The 16,424-nt window shown below is 35.9% G+C and overlaps 2 protein-coding genes across 3 annotated transcripts; one reads left to right on the forward strand and one right to left on the reverse strand.

Moving 5' to 3' along the window:
• Positions 1-1,128: 1,128 nt before the first annotated feature.
• On the reverse strand, positions 1,129-4,400 carry LOC147858330 (serine/threonine-protein kinase PBL35-like). 2 transcript variants are annotated; one of them, XM_087327271.1, is made up of 6 exons: positions 4,075-4,400; positions 3,150-3,478; positions 2,662-2,797; positions 2,332-2,471; positions 1,845-1,968; positions 1,129-1,730 (listed from the first exon to the last, which is right to left on the reverse strand). In XM_087327271.1, exons 1-6 carry the CDS (start codon positions 4,268-4,270, stop codon positions 1,426-1,428), a joined length of 1,230 nt encoding a protein of 409 aa, XP_087183397.1. In that variant the 5' UTR covers positions 4,271-4,400; the 3' UTR covers positions 1,129-1,425. The 2 variants fall into 2 exon arrangements, with proteins under 2 accessions (XP_087183397.1, XP_087183398.1); XM_087327272.1 differs by having other exon boundaries at positions 2,332-2,468; positions 4,075-4,398.
• Positions 4,401-12,968: 8,568 nt separating this feature from the next.
• Positions 12,969-15,533, forward strand: LOC147858331 (uncharacterized). Its single transcript, XM_087327281.1, has 5 exons — positions 12,969-13,043; positions 14,187-14,299; positions 14,396-14,497; positions 14,697-14,857; positions 15,081-15,533. Exons 2-5 carry the CDS (start codon positions 14,212-14,214, stop codon positions 15,189-15,191), a joined length of 462 nt encoding a protein of 153 aa, XP_087183407.1. The 5' UTR covers positions 12,969-13,043; positions 14,187-14,211; the 3' UTR covers positions 15,192-15,533.
• Positions 15,534-16,424: the final 891 nt, after the last annotated feature.

The following is a 16,424-nucleotide window of genomic DNA, read 5'->3' on the forward strand; positions in this document are numbered from 1 at the left end:
TGTCTCAATTTAAATACTTCTTTCAACTAGGGGCCGTAAAAGTGGGAGATGTGCACAATTAGACTGGGTTTTGGTCTATGCAAAGATGCTTCTTATACATTCTATCTAGTCATAGGCTTACTTGGTAGAAGCTATAAGTACACCATTGATGGAGGACTCCTTGCCAATGAAGTCAGATGAGCAACCATGATTGGATTGGATCATTGGTGTTTATGGATGGAACTCACTTTTCATTCAATGGTTATTGTCTAAGGTTAAACATAAGTGGAATGAAAATCAGTTCGATCACATATGATTGCAAATGTTCTGCAGTAGTTAGGCATTCTGAATCTCCATTTCCCCCAAAAAATTGAATTTGTGGAGGGTTGTGATTTTGAATCTCCCAAGGATTAGGAATCTCTTATTGGGAACCATTTTTTTCATTTTGAGGTATTAGCCTTTAGGAATCTCCTCGTATTGGGATATGCACATTGCGTCCATATTTGATGCTCGGCATGGAGTTCAATTATATTGTGGTGTCCCTTGGATGCAAGTGCATGCCTTCATGTTGGGTGTGCATGTGTTCCTTTGAGCCCCTTTTAGCATACCCTTGTTTAGCATGCATGCCTTCATGCTATGGTGTACAAGTGTTCCGTTGAGCCACCCTTTTAGCATACCCTTGTTAGGACGCATGTAGCTAAGTAAAGCCAACCCAAATGGATACCTTTGTACGACTATAAATTGAATAGGAAGTAAGAAGCTAAGCAAGTTGGTTTGGATTCCATTTATGTGCATTTCACAATATCTATGGAAGTTAAAAGGAGTGTTGACTTCACAATTGTGTTAGTGGGGCGAATTGAGATCTCTCCTTGGCTGAATGATAATCCTACATATTGGTGCTTCAACACACCCCTCTACACATGTAATGGTGACACAACATTAGTATATACTAACAAGGTACCATTTTTCACATTTAATTAATATAATTGCATGTGTCCATGAGAGAGAGAGAGAGAGAGAGAGTTTTAATGGAAAACCAATGTGATCTATGGGATGGGGCCAAGCCCAAGACCAGCATCAAACTTTCTCCCAATTTTATAACACTAATGGTTTAATATAAACCACCAGACCTACAACGAAATAGAGATTACAAGAAAATGACCATATATTACAACATAGTTACAAATCTCTAAGATATCCCAAGGGAAAAAAATTGTACATTGATAAATGCTTAAGGGGGCATTTTGCTATAGAATTTTGGACTGAGGGACAATTAACTCAAGAGATGAATATGAACGGTTAGCTTAGCTTTAAGCAAGAATCAAGCAAATTTTCTACACTTCAACTCAATACACACTCGATGAAACTTTTCCTTCCCAATATAGGACGTAATAATACATTCTTGTTATAATATACACTTAGAGTAGCAAAGGCTACCCACATCTCTCACTCTTGTAGTCGTTCAAGTACCTCTACAATAGTACCCATTGATGGTCTCAATTTTGGATCTGGATTCAAGCATCGGAATGCAAGTTGCCCTATTCTTCGAACCCCTATAGTGGAATATTGTCCATCCAAATGAGAATCAACAATTTCTAAAAGCTTCCGTTTATTTTGCAAATATGGACGAGCCCAATGCACAAGCTTTCGCTCTCCATTTGGTCGGTTATCATCAATGCTACGTTTTCCCGTCAATACTTCGAGCAATACCACTCCATAGCTATAAACATCACTCTTCAAGCTCAAATGTCCTTATAATATGAGAGCGCACGAAACCAGCCGGATGCACGTTATTAGTATATAAATGTCAACATCAAAGCTCTAATGGCATCATTTTGATTAAGTTTTTTATAATATAGTATTACCAGTCAAAATATATTCAGGCGCTGCATAACCATGCGTTCCCATAACTCGCGTTGATACATGACTTTTATTTCCTTGAGGACCATCCTTGGCAAGACCAAAATCCGAAAGCTTTGCTTCAAACTCCTAAAATATGCCATCACTTCTCAGGTTAGAAATGATAAGAAACAAGAAGGCTAATATGATAAAATGTATGCAAAAAAAGTCGCATGCAATAGAACTATATAAAAAGTTTAGTATTTTAACCATATTTAAGAAGTTGAATGTTTCTAGTTTAGGGTTTGAAAACCATGTTTAATAAGACAAAATGTTTAAAGTTGCGTAAGAAAACATGTTTAAAAAGTGAAAATGTTTAGGGTTGGCGTTTGAAACCATGTTTAGAAAGTCAAAATATTTAGGGTTTAGGGTCTGAAACCATGTCTGAGATGTGTTTAAAGTTTGAAACATATTTGATGGACTGAAAACATTTTAAACTCTATTAGCACATACATAATCCAGAAGGATGTTTGACGTCTTGAAATCTCGATAAATGACCGGATTCTTTCGGTTATGAAGAAACTCCACACCTCTCGCAGCGCCAAGCATGATCTTTATCCTCGTTTGCCAGGAGAGAGGAGAAGCCCTTCCTGCTGGAGAGAAAACAAAAACTTAAAGCTACATCACACATGCCATGCTATAGGGGAGATATCATTCACTTTACAGTATCTTCTTTTTATTAAGAAGTTTTTCTAATAAAATTTATTTACGTTATGTTTTGTTTATATATGCTTCTCTTTATATTTAGAACAAAATCATTGGTGAGGTAGAAAAGGGCTCTACGTCGGAAAAGATGGTTATCGAGACTGCCCCGTTGCATGAATTCATAGACAAGAAGCCTGTAATCATCTTCAATACAAAATCCAATTAGTTTCACAAGGTTTGGATGAAGGAGGTGCCCAAGAAATACGATCTCTGTCTGTTCAAGTGGACATAAACACAAAATCAGTCTTCCAGGGTTATATCTCAATCGAAATGACTACAATAGCTTTTCATGAATTGAATGACGTCCAAGAAAATAGATATACGTATATACTACATATGTATATATGTAGGTTTCTATGTTTGTGTAGGTGTGTGCTGCTTGTCCGCATGTTGCATGACTAAGCATGAGCATGTCGGCATGTGTATGTATCTATATATACATATCCAAACATATATACAATGTGTGTATATATATGTATGTATGTATGTATATATATATATATATGTATATATATATATGCACACATACATCCATATATACATATCAGAAACAGAAAAATATTGACCATGCATTCTTTATGGCCTTGCAAGCCACTCTGGCTGAGAATTTTGACTGCTACAGTGAGCCCTGTGTTGGGCTTAGCTGGGGCAGTGGTATGCTCATTTATCCAACCCTTGAATACACTACCAAATCCACCCTCACCCAAAATGCTATCAGGTCGAAAGTTCCTGGTGGCAGTTTTGAGATCAACAAAGGAAAACCTTCTTAATTGCGGGGGTAACTCAAGTTCCCGAGAGGAATTCCACTCTGGAGTCCCATGTGATAAAAACGAGATATCTGATGATAATGAAGATTTTCTGGTGTGGTCCGACTGAAGTGTCGTTGAGCTGCTTCCTGCTTCCAAATGAACCAAAAAGAACCCTCATGTTGGGGCATCACAAGAGCAGAAGCCATTCATGTGATCACAACCAATTATGGATAGAAATCAAGGTGACATGCTAAACACTCATTGTAAATTCAAATTGCAATTATTTGTTTATCTTTGGGATTGGACTTATCAGAAACATGAAAAATCACTGATGTGGTCACAATAAATCTACTTTGAAAGTGTTAATAGAAATTAAGGTTGATGCGTTGGGTAATTGGTTGGAATTTCATCATGATGGGGGAAATGTTTTGCTGTGATTAATTATCTATATTTGGAGTTTGGCTCATCAGAAATATGAAAAGTATTGATGCAATCACAAGATAAATACCACAAAGGTCACAATTTGCATAAACATTTTGAAATTCAAAGATTATGAGGATAATCTCTTCGATATGTATAGAAGACCCTATCTCCCCCTACTCTTTCCAAAAATTTGTGACCATGAATTCATGCAATCAGATACAAATGTTAGGGTTTTCACAAGATCTCAAAGAGAACAAAAGGATAAAAGTACACAAAAGAAACTGCAAATGAATTATTATGAGCTCTGTTTTCATATTACCGGTGGTAGAGGAACCAAAGGTAGCTGAAGGATTCTTATTCTCTGTTTCGGATCGATGGACTTTGATGCAAGCAATACAAGGAGAGAAGAGGCAACCACCCAATTCTGCAACTACTGCTTCTCTTCCTCCTCCTCCTCCTTCGTTATCTTTGGAACAATAATTCTGAGCATGGTCACAACTGAAGAATAAACCCATACCAAAACAGAAGAAAGATTCGAGCTCGAGCCCTTCATGAAACCATGTGCGCCTCAATAATAGAAGAAGAAGAAGAAGAAGAAAAAAAAAAAAAAAAGCAAAGAGACGGCTTGACTCGGCCTAGTGTGTTTGGGATCTGTTTTTGCTTGCTTATAGTTATAACTTATAACTTTTTGCTCATATTATTGCTTACTTCCACTTCTGTTTTGTTGTGTGTGTGTGTGTGTGTGTGTGTGTGTGTGTGTGTGTGTGTGTGTGTGAGAGAGAGAGAGAGAGAGAGAGAGAGAGAGAGAGAGAGAAATCTCAACCAGGAAGAGAGAGAACTCTCCAAGGTCACATATCATCATATTCGCCATTTGAATTGGTGTGTAGGGTGGCATTGAGTTTGATGTCGTAGTTTTCTTTAGATCCCTAGATAGAAGGGGTTCTATAGTTTGTTGTAAGTTAGTCATGGTGGTGTTTTTTTCTTTCGTAATGAAAGCCATTATTTACGAAAAAGAGAGAGATTTTGGTCCCAAACCTAGACCCGAACCCGGTCCAAGTCTGGTATCAATCAGGAGGCAACAGTGGCACTTGTGTGTTTGATTTTGGTCCTAGACCTAGACCTGAACCTAGCCCTAGTCTGGTATCAGTCGGGAGGCAACCGTGGGACTTGACCTTGGTCTCAGTCTCAGTCTCTAGTGAGGGGGCTACATTTACTACCATCCCCCCTTTTTGAACCTCCCCTCTCTAGATATATCCTATCTCGCTTTAGTAGAAGCACGAACAACTGCTCGACGATCCCTGAGGACAGAACACTATGGTGGACGTCGTGGAAAAACGGATCGATCTTGTGATTCAGCTTCAATAGACAAATTCACAAACCCGTCGACCATGGCCATGGCTAAACTGACCACTTCGCCCTTCGGCATTGGCAAATGTTATATACGATTTGCCCAAAACATGCATGCTCATTGTGCGGTTTTCTACAGAACTCGATGAAATTGAGGAGATAAAACTCGACGATGGAACTTGTTGAGTGGTAACGGCTCTCGAGTGAAGCTTATGATTACCCAAACCCCCCATGAAAGTTCATACAAGGGATTTTATTAGATGCCAGTGAAATTGCAAAACAATAGTTACTAACCGATATTCGGAAGGTCACAAGGATCGTGGAAACCATTGGCATAATTTACAATTTACTAGAAAAAAGAAGAAGCGGACAATCCACAATCTAAAAGCTTTGCCTTTTAAGTTGGTAAAATATATAGTAAGTTCCCTGCAAAGATCTCAATTTGCAAGGTTTGAATAACCCTTTTACAAATACAATAGGATATGGTTGAATGGACAACCTTCATCACCAGATAGTTAGGGAGACCTCCAATTGACAACCATTATCATACACTTTGTCTTATCCGTGTGCAATGTTGGTGACCCCCATGACTTTCTAAACCCTATACGTAGACGATAAATCTCATTGTTGGCATGCCATTGCTACTTTTACAAATCCCACATGACTTGACCTAATGCCACTTGCATGCTCTTTCTGATGTCACTCGATCTCATTTGTCATAGTTAGATTCGCATTAGATCCATTACATTATTCAATCTTATATCATATAAAGACCTCACTATCATGGAATCATTGCATCTACATTTTCTATGTTATAACTTATAAGGTGTTGTTTGTGTCACATTATAGAAAATTGTTGATATTATCTTAAAGTATTATCTTAGAACATGAATTTAACAATGCGAACTTCCTCTCGCTCTTCTTTCAATATGGTCTCTGTTTAAAGCCGAGAAGTGTGTTTGTATGCAATAAATGGAAAAAATTAGAAGTTTGCGATCGACTGATTTATATATGCCCTTTGTTGCACATGTAAACCCACTTTATTATGTAATGACCATTTAAGGTACTAATGTATCGAAATCTAAGCGGGTTAATGACATTTATAGTTTAAAATGAGTATCACATTGAACAACTTTATTAGGCGAGTAATTAAAAAATCCAATACACCAATTGTATCATTCCACATGGGTTTGTGATCAATGTGAATTTGTCCATGAACATTTGTTATAGTTGTTGGTTATATTGCAATGCTCTAAGGGTTTGAGCCTTGTGGGTTCATACAAGGATTATGTGGATGCCATTTAATGGTGTGCATTCATTGCGGAAAAAAACTCATTCACATGTCAATTCTGGATTTATATCCCATATATGTGTATTGTATTTTAACCTCAATGTGTGAAAGGTAATGATGAGTCTTGTTACTAGCTCATTTATGGATGTATGAATAAGACAAAAAAAAGTACACGTCTATTTAGGGGTGAGTTTATCTTGCGGCATGTCTTTCATCTTACTTGCCCCATGGGCCACAAGTTACAACCATTCATTCATTAATTACATACCAAGTTTGGCTAGTCTTGATTGTCCTTAACTTACCCACAATTAATCATTCATTACATATAAGGTTTAGCTTGTCTCAACTACCCCACGATCATCCATCCATCTAAGCTTCTTTGCTTGGCCCTAACTTACTATGAATTCATGGACCTATCTACCTTGGAAGTCCAAATTTCCAATCATGGAAAGGCGTTAGCCATTTGATAGAAGGGGTAATATGAATAATAAAAAGGGAAAAGTACCAGGATACCCCTGGAAGTTCGTCTATTTACTAGAATGCCCATGGAAGTTCCAAATTTACCAAACTACCCCTATGTCCAAAAAATTACACTTTATAAAGTAATTATACACTCAAATCTACAAGCCCTATTTACGAAAGATGGAAGAAATGGACCCGAACTAGCCCTATTTACCAAAGTTTTGAGTGTATAATTACTTTATAAAGTGTAATTTTTTGGACATAGGGGTAGTTTGGTAAATTTGGAACTTCCATGGGCATTCTGGTAAATAGACGAACTTCCAGGGGTATCCTGGTACTTTTCCCTAATAAAAATACCCTTCGTCCTAGATGGAATAATATCATTTATACCCCCAACAACCTTTCAATATTACTCTTGCTAATGATGAAAACTAAACAAGACCTAAAACTACAAATGACTTGATTAGTTTATCTAGCTCAATCAAATAGTATAACCTGGTCATTTCATGGAGTTTTTTAGAGAGAGAGAGAGAGAGAGAGTTTGGGTCCAACATCTTTTTAGAATATGTTTTACATATTTGTAAAGGTGTGCGTGTTTTACATGTTAATTTTGTTACTGGGTGAAAGTTGAAACATTCGGCATTTATGGATAACAATAATGCTTATAGACCCAACTCATCATCCATACTATTTCGTTGAATAAATAACTTATAGAACTTTAATTCTCATGGACATGTATATGCAATACCAACACAACTCACCGACCATGAAAAGTAATAAAGCAAAACGTCACGTCACATTAAAGCAATGTGTGCGAGAATTTGATTTTATACTATGTATAATATAGGACTTTCAAAGACATCCGGACCAATTCAAACGGAGCAAATTATTGCCCTTAGAATCGCAACCTTAAACTATTAAGATTGTCAAATTAAAAAACATTTGTGACGGTAAGATGATGGCAATGGGCTAATGTTAAATTCATACTGAAAAGTTTTCCCATTTGATCAAGATCATGCACACAAACAAATTGGTCTCAAAGTTTTGGATTTAAGTAGTTGTGCTTTATTAAATACAATGTTGGTGTATATATCCACAATTACTAACATACACATATACCCATATATACTATATTGCTTTTGTGGTTTGTGATAAGGCAAAAAAAGATGGATATGAATGAATACCTTTAGGCTTTCATGGTCACACCACAATTTATTTTTAAGAATTTGCGTTTTATATATTGTTACAAGGATGCTCGAATCAAGAGGATATGGTCTATAATTGTTTTGCATGTGCCAACAATTCATCTTAGCATTCGTTTTCCCTTATGTGACATGTCAATGCAAGTCGTTATCCAAGAGGAATAGGAAAGACATCACAATTATACTTTGGGGTCAGGGTTCGGGCCCTTATCTACGTGAATATTTTATTATTATTATTGATATTATTCTACAACATGAAAAAATGGGAGATCTTGGATTTCAAGATACATGAACGGGCTATGTGAACTCTCTCATTCTCCCTAATATAAGATTGGGACCTAACTTAATCCCTACCTATTGTTGTTGAAGAGGGGAAACATAAGTATTCATATTCCTTCCTATATTTTTAAATAATAGATATTTTGGATGTAGCTAAACTAAACTGTTGCAAATAATGCTAGAGTATCAACCATGATTAAGTAATATTTGAAGTTTACCATGAGTAATAAAATTAATTCCAATTATTAGTAATATATGCACACATAAGTGAAACAACATGGTTTCCATTGTCCAATGATTGGAACCCCACAACTAAAATGTTTGTGAAAATGGCTCACAAAGTTCACATAAACAAGGTGTAGAAGTTGAGTCTTAAGTATAGTCATTTTGCAACGAAATATCGTGCCATTTAGAGATAGACGTAATATTAAGATGAGTAAAATAGGATAAAAAACGCGGATGAATAGTGTCCTATTTCATCACGATGGGAATAATTTAATTTGAACATAAGTAAAAGGGAAATCATACACTTGGAGCACATCAACATTGGTTGTGTGAAGACAATGTGCTTGATATTGACTCAAATAATTGGAGATGTTTATCTAGCAATAAGAAGTGCGCACTCTCTAAATGGTGGACCATGTAGGGTGGGTTGGGTTCACATGCACATCATCCCCATGTCCAAAAACTTAAATGTGAATTTTTAGTCAAATATGTAACATGTCATCATAGCTTCCAATAAATGTTATCGACTATAGTCTATAACCAATCAAACATAACGAGTTTTAACACATGTAATCATATTACATTGAGTCCATTTCCCAAATTGATTAGGTTTAAATTTACCATCTAATAAATTAGTCAAGAAAGTATTTTAGTCGCTTATAATAAACTATATATGATTATTTACAACTAGAGATCGAAAGAATAGGTTATTAAATATTTTGTTCATATGATTTCATAAGATATGTACTTACACCGGAACTTCTATCGATATAATTTGTACGTAAGAGAACATTAAGCATAGAGCACAATGTGATAATGACACTTGTGATGTGTACTTGTAGCTTATTGACAATGGTAGGAGATGGTGTTGCTCTGTTGATCAATTTCAAAGACGCGAATATAAGCACACGAATTAGTAAAATATTTCTAGCAACGGAGCACTATGATCCATCCACCAATGCATTGTCAACATTGACGAGGCATCCATTGTCCTAATACGAAGGTTACAAAATATGATGAACATTGGTGGGGCATTGTTTCGTTGTATCGATGAAATATACCTAGTTGTATAAAAAACAACCTAAAAAAAGGGGGATGGGACATTGTTTTATGTTGATGTAACCAAGGAGACTTATTTCTTAGAAGGGGAAATATATATATATCATTGTTCTTATTTTTACTTATTTAGATGATTTGAAAAAAATGATGTAGGCGTTATAATTATGCAGCCTTCCTAATAACATACAATACTACATTCAAACATGAATGAACCCATAAATAGTGAGGCATTGGGTTGTGAATCATGATCCAATCTGATCCATGCCAATTATAAGATATTATGAGGAAAAATATTGCGTGCTTCGACATTGGGTTGGATTAATCGAGGGAATATCGAGTCAAATACAATGACCATTTACCTAGTAAACTAGATAATATGTACAAGTACAAATTAGAAAAAGGATTTTGATGATCATGCAATCAAGGGGTCCATTTCAATATTTAAAACAATCAAGCAAGGGAGCGAGCGAGCGAGAGTTATTTGCAGCCATCGAAGCATGCATCCATCCAATAACAATATTCCAATCGGAGTGATATTCATGGATGGAATGGGTAGATTGTGATAAGTAATTCTGTCCGAGCGAGTGGGCGAGCCACACATAATTTGACAATCCCATCCAACGTTTCGTTTCGTAATTGGAACACAAATTCATGGGTGGGGATGATGGAAATCATCATCATCATCATCACCATCACCATAGTAGTTGTAACTTGTAGTAGTGTAGAACTTGAAGAAGGAAAATTGATTGGTGGAATAGTCATGATTTGGAAGACAATAAGTAGTAGTGGGTATAATATCATGTGTTGGAGGATTGGATTGGTTTAGGTATATTATCATGGGTGGGGATGGAAATCAATGTCTAGTAATTTGGGTGGTGTTGTTGGGTGGGCCGTTGGACCACAAGACATTTGGAGTTTGTCGAAAGTGGCGCGGGAGCGCCCAAAGGAGAGGAAGAAGGAGAGGATGGAGAAGAAGAGGAGGGTGGGGAGGTGGGTGGTCACGAGGGTAGGGGTGTGGCACAAGCTTAGCACAAACCCAATCATCACCATACTCCTCAACCACCTGCAACCTCCATCTCCCCCTTCCACCATGCTTAAAACTTCCTTCTTATTCTTCTTCTTCTATGGTTTAATGCATGATTCAATGTTACTATACTATACCACCACCATGAGATTGTTCATGATACAAGATTGTTGTTGTTGTGATATGCAAGACATGGAGGTTGGGCATCATAGACGTTGTTGTCCCAACCGTCATGACCATTTCTATATAATTTATGTATATATATACATACGCACACACACATTATATACATATATTATTATATATATATACAAGAGAATGTATCTTGCCAACACCTCTCCACTCATTGCCTATCTAATATTATCTGTCTTATCTATCTAAACTTATCTATATAATACTAATATCTATATATATCTATGTACACACACCTCTTACTTACTTCACAAGGTTTTCCTCTTCTCACATCACACTTTACTACTACTATTACACTAACACGTCTTATGCCTCTTTGCTTGTGTTAATATCCGCATGTCCCCATTGTATTGTCTCTATACGTGTGTGTGTGTGTTTGTGTGTGTGTGTGTGTGTGCATGCGTATGTGCATGTATATTATATTGTAGGATTATATCTAGATCATAAATATATGTAGACTATATTGCTCAACAAACACATGTATCTTAAGCTTCATTGACATCTTGATCATGTAACTACATGTTCAATGGCAAAGAAATTGGTCATATTCCACTTAACAAACACGTGTATCTTAACCTTCATTGACACCTTAATCATGTAACGACATGTTCAATGGCAAAGTTCTAGGTGGTCGTAAATCTAAATACTCGTAGTTATTGAACACTCATTTTACCAAGCCATCATATGTGGTTGTATCCTATTGAGTCGAATGTTTGAGATGATGACCTTGCCATGGCACACACGGAGTGGGAAGAGAATGATGAGAGTTTCGAAAGATGACAAGAATTTTATCGTGACATTAGCGCTATTTTTCCCATGTAAAATATATTAAGGGACAAATTTGACATGTTTTTTATCCCTTGGGTTGAAGGGTAATGTTGGCTGTACCCTTTGTATTTCTAGAAATATCACCATGTACACTCGATCAACTTAGCATGAATGTGCTTGAAAATCACGTTTTTACAATATCATTCATTAGAAGGGGATGCACGAATCACTATCTCTAGCATTATATTGTGATTGATGCAAAGTAAAGTAATTATAGTGATGGCTACGGTTAGTTCTAACAAAATAATATCATAATTAGTACTAATGATAGTAAATTCATGCAAATTACAATGATTAAGCGTGCGTGTGGTAGTTGGGTGATTAGGTTTATTATTAGAGTTGCCAGTACTACACTAGCATATTGCCAATTATCAAAATTGATGGCCTCACTAATTATGACTAGAATTAGTATCAAGTACAATACCAATGACCTAGCTAACTAGAACACTAAATGTCATAGTAATCACGAATCACAATGTTATTATTGAGAAATATATTATTCTTTTGTACGTGGGGGGCTATATGTACCTACCTTTTTATAGGGCCTGAGGCTTCCAGAAGTTGATATTAAATAAAAAAAGGATATGGCTAAGCCGTGGGATATGAGAGTGCCTGTACAAAATTGCTCGGGATGTGAGATCTGTATGCACACGTAGACTCAAAGGTGAGACACGTAACACAGAGACGTGCAAACCTAGTTTTGTCCCTTGAAAGTCATGTACTTAGTTATTTGAATACCCATGCTTGCCCCCCACCCAATTGCCTTTCATTCATTAGCTGACATTGTGTGTCTCGAGCAAATGATACGTTGCCCATTATAGCTCAAAAAAACGTGGATGGAGGTGCTCTCTCTCTCTCTCACACACACATACACACACATATTTAGGTGCTCAGAAAGACAGATGACAAAGGGCATCTACGGGAAATTAAGTAAAACATAGGGGTTACATATGTATTATACGTATATATGTATGTGTATATTTCCGAAATACCCCTATGTTTTACACATACACACACATATTTAGGTGCTCAAAAAGAGAGATGCAGGAAATTAAGTAAAACATAGGGGTTACATATGTATGTGTATATTGCCGAAATACCCCTATGTTTTACACATACACACACATATTAGGGTGCTGCTCAAAAAGAGAGATGGCAAAGGGCATCACAGGGAAATTAAGTAAAACATAGGGGTATTTCGGAAATATGTATGTATGTATGTATGTATGTATGTATGTATGTATGTGTACGTACATATGTATGTACATACGTATATTTCTGGTCCTTTCTTCTCTGTAAAGGATACTAATAACAGGGTCTCTCTCTCTCTCTCGTATTTTGGTTGGCTTGTTTTTTCCCCCAGAAATTTCTACATCCAGGTAGGCGATCAAAACTATCCTTTCGTTTAATTCCTTTCCTGTTCCGACTACTTTTCTCTGAATCAAGTGAGTTTTGTTTCCCCTGTATGATTTGCAGAAGCTCCGTCAAAAAATTAGGGTTTTATTTCTGGTTCTTTTTTCTTTTGTAGGTCCTTTTAAACAGTACTATATATATTATCTGGATCACGTGTTTATTTTATTTCCATGTTCTCTCTTTTTGATTGAGCAATATTCCGCAGAAGTTAGGGATTTACTTCTAGTTATTTTCGTATAATCTGTGTATTTAAGTTTTAGGTAGAGAGAGACAGATTCTTTGATATGAATCTCAACACCAGGGAATTCTCAAAATCGATCTTTGTATAATAATGCTAATGCATAGTAGACTTTGTAGAAATCACCAGGATTGATATGGGATAATCGATTAATAAAATCATCAAAGACTAGATAAAACTACGTGTTTTAATTGGTACTCCAACAGGGGAGGGGTATTAAGAAGGTTGAAATAAGTTTTGGAAAAGAGGGGCACGATTAGAGGTTTGATAGTGTATGATTGGGATCCCCATTGAATCTTGATCATAGATACGTGTTGTGAACATGAAGGATAGAAAACTTGATGGATGAGAGAGATTTAGATGACATATTATTTTTTCTTATGGATGAATATGGAGACAGATGGATAGGTGGATGGGTGAGATGATGAATACAGGGGGTCATGGATGAGTAGATGAATGGATCTACATATGCATGAATAGGTGGTTTTAATGATTGGATAAGTAGATGGATGGGTCGGTGCAGCTTGGATGGATTATTTAAATACATAATGAATGGATGGCAATGAGCTAAGAACAGTGAAGCATTTCTCAGAAACGAAATAGGAAACTTTTACATTCTTTTTTGAAATGTGGAACTATGCACTTCCATATTGATGAGTCAATAAACACAGAATATATTGATGAATCATGAGTTTCATGAGCCAAATATCAATTTGTAATGAATAATATCCAGATTGAGACACTTAAAAACAGAAACTAAAAAAATTTAACATGAAAAGTTTGAATAAGAATAGAGGGTATAGAAATAAGAACTGAGAGTTGGGTCAGAGAGAGATTTTAATTGATTGATTTGATTGTTGTTCATTATTAGTCTACATCAAATCTCAAACAAGAAGATGAATAGCAGAGCGATAATATGTGTATTCATATTGTTCATGGCCTCTTCCTCGATTGCAAGTGCTGATAGCTCCTGGAGGCTTTGCAGTGAGTGATTTTATATTTTTAAAGACAGTGTCTTTTTTGGCTTTATGCTTTGTTTGAGAATGGAATTTTAAAAAAATGCCAGCATGATTGAATTAGGCACTGATGAAGAGTACAGAGTAACTGTTAAGGATGTAAAGGTGAATCCAGATCCAGTTGTTCGAGGAAATGATGCAACTTTCCAAATCCCTGCGATTGCAAGTATGTTTCAATATGCACATTTCCCATGCATTTCTTTCATTATGTAATCTCATTTCCCATTGCAATAGGATGGTTTCATATGCACTTTTTGTGTTGATTTTCATTCATTGCATATCCTCATTGCAAACATGAAGATTTTTCTCATTTGACTTTCTATCAAAGAAATTCCCTTCATGTGTTACTGGGTTTATTTGCACAGATGAGCAAATCAGTGGTGGTACAGTGACTATCCAGGTTTTCTACTTGGGAGTTCCAGTCCATACAGAGAAAGATGATCTTTGTTCGAAGACGAGCTGCCCTATTTTGCCTGGGGAATTTGCTCTCAATAACAGCCAAGGACTCCCTGATTTCACACCCACAGTATGGCTCTCTCATTGACCTCCGAGGACAATATTAAAATTTAACTTTCTTGTGTTATATATATATATATATATATATATATTCGGTAGTAATTTGCATACCATGAGAATAAGTTTCCCTGTTTGTGAAAGTTCTGGGAACTTGTGTTAATTCCATAGATATATTCACATGATGGAGAATCAAATTCCATATTGAATTTTTTTGGGGAATCTTGTGCTTTTAGGGTGCATATCGATTGGATATGAGGATTCAAGATGATGCCGGCGATCTTCTAACTTGTGTGAAGATCAACTTCCGGATCAGCTCAGCAACTGTGCGCAGGCAAGTGCAGTAAACGGAACACAAGTGTTCCATGGTTTCTAATGATTTACAGAACAGCTATACAAATATTACTTGTTTTAGAAAGAATAGGTATCAGATCAAATTTCCACTTCTGTATAAGTTTTTAATGGATTTTTATGTACTTAAAAATGGTTTTCTCAGGACTTTAAGTGAATGTATATTTTTTATGCTAGTTGTCTCTGAATTTTATTTTGAGGATGGGCATTTTGGGTTCTCCCATTGTATTATTGTCAATATATCATTATATATGTTCTGCAAAACTGTACCTGACTACCTTTTGTTTTTGTTGTATTATCAGTTTAATCAGTGCAAAATATTGTTCTATTACATTTTTTTTCACCTTCCTAGTTCAATCTCCTGTTAACATTTCTGTAGTTTTTTTAGAATCCTTCCCCATTTGTTTGTTTGCAAATATGTACTGATTTGTTTGTATTTCTTCAGCTATTCATAAAACCTGTGCAGTTTTGAGGTTTTGTTAAATAATGCTGTACTAAAACGTATTCAAAATATGGGTAAAGCAAAATCAAAATTTATCCAGGTGCAGAGCATGCTGCATGTTACCTATTTATGTATGCATATTAATGTCCAGCTGAAATTCTGCCATACTTGTTTCAGTCTATTATGGTGAATCGATTATAAATTGAATCAGGGATCAAGCTGTCCTCAGGTGTTTTAATTTGGACCACATCCGAGATTTATAAAACGATTCCACCAAATATAAGGGACATTTTGGGCATATATAATTCAAAATATTCATGTTTGACTAAATCCCAAAAATTGCTCACCAAAGTTCCACATATGTTGCATTGAAACATTTCCATCCTTTTTTTCATTTGTAGCACTACATTTTCGTCGTTCTTTAATATTTTGCTTGTTATTCTCTCTGCACATTCAATTGTCACCATCTTAGTATGTTGCATAAAGCCCAAAAAGCCACCTACAAATTACTAAAAATACAATCCAATCTATTCCATGGTGTGTCTTTCATATAGTTCCATTGAGATTAGGCAATAGGTTCAACTTGAAGAGATTCAAATTTTAAATGTAGTTTTGTGTAACAAACTACATATTTTCAACTTACATAAGATTGAGTATGAGCTCAAAAGACACATACGTAACAATAATTCAAAGTTTGAGCATGGCGCACCAAACCCCACATTGTCTTACTTTCCTAATCAATCTTATGGGTGCCCATGAGCTCAAAAAGCAAATAAACACGATGGAG

Source organism: Azolla caroliniana, unplaced genomic scaffold, assembly GCF_043228905.1.
Source record: "Azolla caroliniana isolate FFs.n. ecotype wild unplaced genomic scaffold, voAzoCaro1.0.p SCAF_11, whole genome shotgun sequence".
Taxonomy (NCBI): Eukaryota; Viridiplantae; Streptophyta; class Polypodiopsida; order Salviniales; family Salviniaceae; genus Azolla; species Azolla caroliniana.